Source organism: Etheostoma spectabile, chromosome 12 (assembly GCF_008692095.1).
Source record: "Etheostoma spectabile isolate EspeVRDwgs_2016 chromosome 12, UIUC_Espe_1.0, whole genome shotgun sequence".
NCBI classification, from domain to species: Eukaryota; Metazoa; Chordata; class Actinopteri; order Perciformes; family Percidae; genus Etheostoma; species Etheostoma spectabile.
Window position 1 is genome coordinate 4,127,165 of NC_045744.1, and position 6,000 is coordinate 4,133,164.

At 42.5% G+C, this 6,000-nt stretch overlaps 1 protein-coding gene across 1 annotated transcript in view; it reads right to left on the reverse strand.

The window, feature by feature from the left end:
• The window catches only part of camsap2b (calmodulin regulated spectrin-associated protein family, member 2b), a gene marked incomplete at its 5' end in the record, with an annotated part of 46,328 nt that extends 43,645 nt beyond the window's left edge, over nt 1-2,683 (reverse strand). Inside the window, 1 exon segment of the mRNA XM_032531435.1 lies at nt 2,388-2,683. Within this exon segment, the coding sequence (XP_032387326.1) occupies nt 2,388-2,526 (139 nt within the window).
• Nucleotides 2,684-6,000: the final 3,317 nt, after the last annotated feature.

The following is a 6,000-nucleotide window of genomic DNA, read 5'->3' on the forward strand; positions in this document are numbered from 1 at the left end:
AGACGGGACGTTTGGACAAGGCAGCAGCAGTACTAAGACATGAACTAAGACATGTTGCTGTCCCTCTCCACCACCACCATTTCATGCTCTGAGGGTAAAATAAGTGAGTCACGTGCAGCTCTGTTTGGATCCCTGCTGGATCAATGAGCGGGATTCAGAGCTCTGTCTTTTGATCTCACTCTTTCTAGGGTTGTCTGTCTGAGTAGAGAAATCGTTTAAGGCATTCATTAAGGGCTGGAGTAAACCTGTGGGCTGAGAGCAGACTGGAATGACTCTGTCTTTATGCGGACAGAGTGCCAGACCACACTGAGGACAGGACATATATGTAATGCAGAATAATTACTGACACGCATATCCAGATGAAATCCTCCCCATTATTACTGTGTAGAAAAGCTAAATATACTGTAAGTCCGTGGTCTGTAAGCAGTTATACTATGTGTAGCCAACTTTTGTAGAGATGGAATAATTAGTCATTCAATCAATTTGATCAATTCATTACTTGATCAACAGAAAACTTCAACTGAATCCAGATTAGGTCCATCTTTTCCATTGGGAGGCTTTGCTGCTTTTCCTCATCTAATCTGATAGTAAACTGAATATAGGACTCAAGGAAAGTGGGATGGACCATGAATTAACTTTTTGATTTGATATTTTCAAATATTCACATTGGCGGCAAGTAAAACAAATGGAAGTTTGACTTCTATTAGACTTACATGATGTGTGTGTGTGGCGTTGGACACTCTTGGCCAGTTCTTACATTATAATATTTGGTGTTTTGAGATTGTTATTATGGGTGTGAATGAATGTTTGTGTGTATTGTGTTTGCCGACTTGCTTGGCCTCAAAACGCACTCGATGTCATCAAATTGTCTGACATCTTTGACTCAAGTTACAACACAAGTCCTTGCATCTGTAGTCAGAGTGTTACATAAAAGGTTTAGCCTCACTACTGCAGTGGGGAATAACTAGCATTAAAGGTCCCATGGCATGAAAATGTCACTTTATGAGGTTTTTTAACATTAATATGCGTTCCCCCAGCCTGCCTATGGCCCCCCAGGGGCTAGAAATGGTGATAGGTGTAAACCGAGCCCTGGGTATCCTGCTCTGCCTTTGAGAAAATGAAAGCTCAGATGGGCCGATCTGGAATCTTGCCCCTTATGAGGTCATAAGGTTACCTCCCCTTTCTCTGCTTTGCCCGCCCAGAGAATTTGGCCCCCCCATGAGAGAGAGAGACATCATGGCTGTCAAACGGGCAAAGTGGCAGATGGTCAAGGCCACACCCCCAGCCTCTACCTCCCCCCCCCCTCAAAAGCTACAGACTGAGAAATGGCACATACTAAGGAAAGCTCATTGTGGGACTGGCTCTAGTGGTCTGAAAAAGACTTTAGATACAGTATTAGGGTACCACTAAGGTCTATATAAAAGAGACTTCAGATACAGTATTAAGGGACCACAAAGGTCTATATAAAAGAGACTTCAGATACAGTATTAGGGGACCTCTAAGGTCTATATAAAAAGAGACTTCAGATACAGTATTAAGGGACCACAAAGGTCTATATAAAAAAGACTTCAGATACAGTATTAGGGGACACTAAGGTCTATATAAAAGAGACTTCAGATACAGTATTAGGGGACCACTAAGGTTATATAAAGAGACTTCAGATACAGATTAGAGGGACCCAAAGGTCATATAAAAGAGACTTCAGATACAGTTTGGGACCCATAAGGTCTATATAAAAGAGACTTCAGATACAGTATTAGGGACCACTAAGGTCTATATAAAAGAGACTTCAGATACAGTTTAGGGGACCATAAGGTCATATAAAAGAGACTTCAGATACAGTATTAGGGGACCACTAAGGTCTATATAAAAGAGACTTCAGATACAGTATTAGGGGACCACTAAGGTCTATATAAAAGAGACTTCAGATACAGTATTAGGGGACCACTAAGGCCTATATAAAAGCATCCAAAGAGCACCACGGTGTGGGACCTTTAAGGCAAGCAACAGGTTTGATCAATGCCACTGTGACATGAGCAGGGATGCAGTAGAAAGTGATGTGTGTGTGGTAAACAAAAACACACACATTCAACCATCGACCTAAAATCGGCTCCTAGACCTAGGCTATCAATTTGATAGGATTTTTTGGTGAGCAAGTTTTTTTCAATTTCTACTATTCCATCAAATAGAAAAAAGAGGAAATATGTTTTTGTATTAAGAAAAACAAGGAATGGGAACATTTAAGTTGCGTTTGAGTGTCTGATTAGGCTGTCGTTTGCAAGGAATATGGTCCGCATTATTACACATGTAAAATGATAATCTTAACAATGTTTCCCACTAATTTGATCCAGAGATTAAAAGAAGCGACTGAGGCTCCATGGACCTACCCGAGCCGAAAGCCTTGGCCACCAGCCACGTCAGGCTGCACGAGATCTTGGCCCTGGTAAAGTCGTAGTGGTCGAAGCTCTTGATGGCAGGGACGATGAAGGTCCGTCTCACCCCTCTGTCATCTGCCGCATCTCCCATCTTCTCCCCCCCCCCCCACCCCCCACCACCTTTTCCTCACTCGGGAGCCCGCTACAGTCCTGCAGCTGGAGGATCAGTCAGCCAGAGGAATTCCTCTGACTGCGGATGACATCCCGTCAGAGGAATTAATGCAGTAAACCCCCCCCCCCCCCCCCCCCTTGACCTCAAGGAAAAAACTTTGGACGGTGGCAGGGCACGACGAGTTGGATAGCTGACGGGGGCGCTCCTCGGGCACGAGCACCATCAGGTTTTTTCAGTGATATCCTCGAACCCCGACTGCGCAGCGCAGTTTAGCGGCAGGATTGCAGAAGATTTCCTCCATTCCCTGACATTATTCTCCTCGGGTTGTCCCGCATCACGGAGAGGAGGAGCCACAGGCCGACGGATGTCTCCCACATGAACTAAAGACGCGGATCCATGTTGGTCTGCTTTTCTCTTTTCTAACTGTTTTCCTCTCTCCCTCTATCTCTCCGCGGCGTCTTCTCTGCGCCTTTCCTGCGGCACGGATAGAGGATAGGAGCGCACTGCGCATGCGCGATCCACCCTCCACCCACCCAGTCCTGACAGGAGTCACCACAGTAGGCTCCAAACCGAGGTGGAGTTAACTGGCAGGAGGGTTTCCGATCCCTGAGGATGTTTCAGAGGAGAAATGGAGAAAGAAATCTTTCACAAAATATGAAAATATGATAATAGTCTGAATACATTTTATTTTGGTTATTTTTTTGCTTGAAATTGGGAAGGATTTGAAAAAAAAAATACTCATCTCCTAAAAATTGTGACTAATTAAGTAGAGGCTACTAGAAGACAGACTAGACGGATCAAGTCCATGCTGTAATATTGTGTTCCTGTCAGCGCATGCGTGGTCCCCTGTCACTGTGTGAGTGTGTGTGTGTGTGTGTGGGTGTGTGTGTCTGTGTGTCTGTGTGTGTGTGTTTGTCTGTGTCTGTGTGTCTGTGTGTTGTTTGTCTGTGTCTGTGTGTCTGTGTGTTGTTTGTGTGTGTGTAGTGTCTGTGTGTCTGTGTGTGTCTGTGCGTTGTGTCTGTGTGTTGTGTTTGTGTGTCTGTGTTTGTGTGTGTCTGTGTGTTGTGTCTGTGTGTGTCTGTGTGTTGTGTGTGTGTGTCTGTGTTGTGTCTGTGTGTGTGTGCGTCTGTGTGTGTCTGTGTGTGTTGTGTTTGTGTGTGTGTGTGTGTTTGTGTGTGTAGTGTCTCTGTGTGTGTGTGTGTGCCTGTGTGTGTGTCTGTGTGCGTGTGTGTGTGTGCGTACGTGTGTGTCTGTGTGTGTGTCTGTGTATGTGTGTGTTTGTGTATGTCTGTTTCTATTTGTAAGCTGTGGACATCACTCTTTCTGTTACATTCTTTTTACGTTTCCCTCCTTCCTCTCTGTATATTTTTAAGCCTAATTAATTGTAATTGTTCCTAATTTCTAAATTAAAAAATCTGATCACAAAAGTACCTAAGTATTAGTAGTTTTGTATTATCTTAAATGATTCCTGGGAAGTCCAAAACACAAAAACGGGCTTAAGTGCAATAAAGTGTCTTCAGTACTTTTGTTGTTCAATTTGATCTATTGACCGGGTTATTAACCAATGTAAATTATTTTCTGATGGAGAAAACATGATAAACTGCCCTCTGAGGTGTCTTTCCAGGTGATGAAGGGACGCCAGGCTCCTGGGTTGCATGGAAATGTGCACATGCTGGAATAGTTCTGCACCTAGATATACAGCGGAGTTTGAAAGTTTGGGCACCACAGGTAAAAAAAAAAATGTCCATCTTTTCTTGGCTTCATTATGCACATTAATACAAATTTGTACCTGGGGTGCCCAAACTTTTGAACCCCACTCCAACTGAGCTCACAGGCTAAATTAGGTCACACAGACACACAAAGACACGAGAAGCAAGAGTCAGTCTTGGGTACTAACCTGGCTGATATACAGAAGCAAGTCTGTGCAAATAGGATGCCCCTGTGGTAGAAAATAACACAGCGTCCCCTTGTTTTTGTGTAGTCAAAACACAAAGCTGAACCATTAAGAACACACACTTAAATGCCTAATCCAGTTTTATTTTAATAGTACTTAAAGTTCCCTGATTGGCTATTTTCCATTGTGGTATTGCTATTGTATCTACTCAAAAAAGACTTTGAATACTTCTTGCATCCATTCAAGGCAAAATAAGCAGTAGGAAACAAGCATAAATGTGTGTAATACACTAAGTGAGGAGATCCACAGCAAAATAAGAAGTAGGCTGTACAAGATACAAGAAGAAAAGATCAACACAAATGTAAAATAAATTACAGAAGAGTGCAGTTTGGCTCATAGATGAAAAATTGTCACAGATATGCGGCTAATTCACGGTTAAATGTGGCCCCGGGATGATCAGTAAAGTCGTTTTTTTGACAACCAGCGATGTTCACGTTGTTATCAACCGTCGCCGTTGTCCTCGGTGTCTCCAGACATGGACGAGAGTGGTGACAGAGACGGGAAAGAAGTGGCACCGGTTCAAATGAGAGGACAATTAAAGTCAGCCAGGGGATGTAAAAAGATCAAATGTTGGAGATTGTTTTAAATGCAAGAAGCCTGATCTGACCACTCCAGGTTACAGTTACAGAAACCAGCACACACTGTGGAAAATATAAAGATGGGATTTGATCTCTTTTGGCTCTCAGATACCATAGCAGTGGCGCTATTGGACGACAGTGCATCACAAAGTTCCTGTGAAGATCATTGAAGAGCAATGAGGAGCGTGTGACAACATTGCTCCCTAGTGTCTACAGTTGGTTCATACAGCTGCCGAGATCGCTAACCCAACCCACACACACACACAACACACACACACCACACACACACACACACACACACACACACACACACACACACACGGTCAGTAGATGGCAGTCCTCTGCTAAGTATTCATCTGAAACAGTTCTGCTCATTAGACTCGTTCCAGCGTCCTCTGAAATCTTTAAGATGGAGCTTAATTGCTCTTTTAACAGTTGCTTTCACCAATATGTTTGCCTTAACCCTTGTGTTGTCTTCCCGTCAAAATTGAAAATCAACACTTTTATTGACAATTTTTTTAATCATTTCTTTTCATTTTCTTACGTTTTTGTCCCTTTTTTCAACACTTTTGACGTTTTTTTCAATGTTTGTCACTTTGACGTTTAACACTACGCAACACTAACCTATTAACTTTAGTTTTACAGTTAACTTACGGAATTTACGGTCAATACATAAGGAAATCATACCTAATGTTTGAGTTAGAAAAGTAGAAATTAGGAATTATTGAGACTAAAATTAAAGGAATGGATGTTGATGGATAATCACAGACTGGAATGTGTCAACTTTTACTCAATACTATTTCAAAACCACTTCCATTTGTTTTTCAAATGCTATAAAATTGAATGAGACGCCCCAAAATTAATGAAAGTAGAGGTGTGTGCTTGCCAAAGAGCGTTGTGTGGAATCAATCATGTTATTTT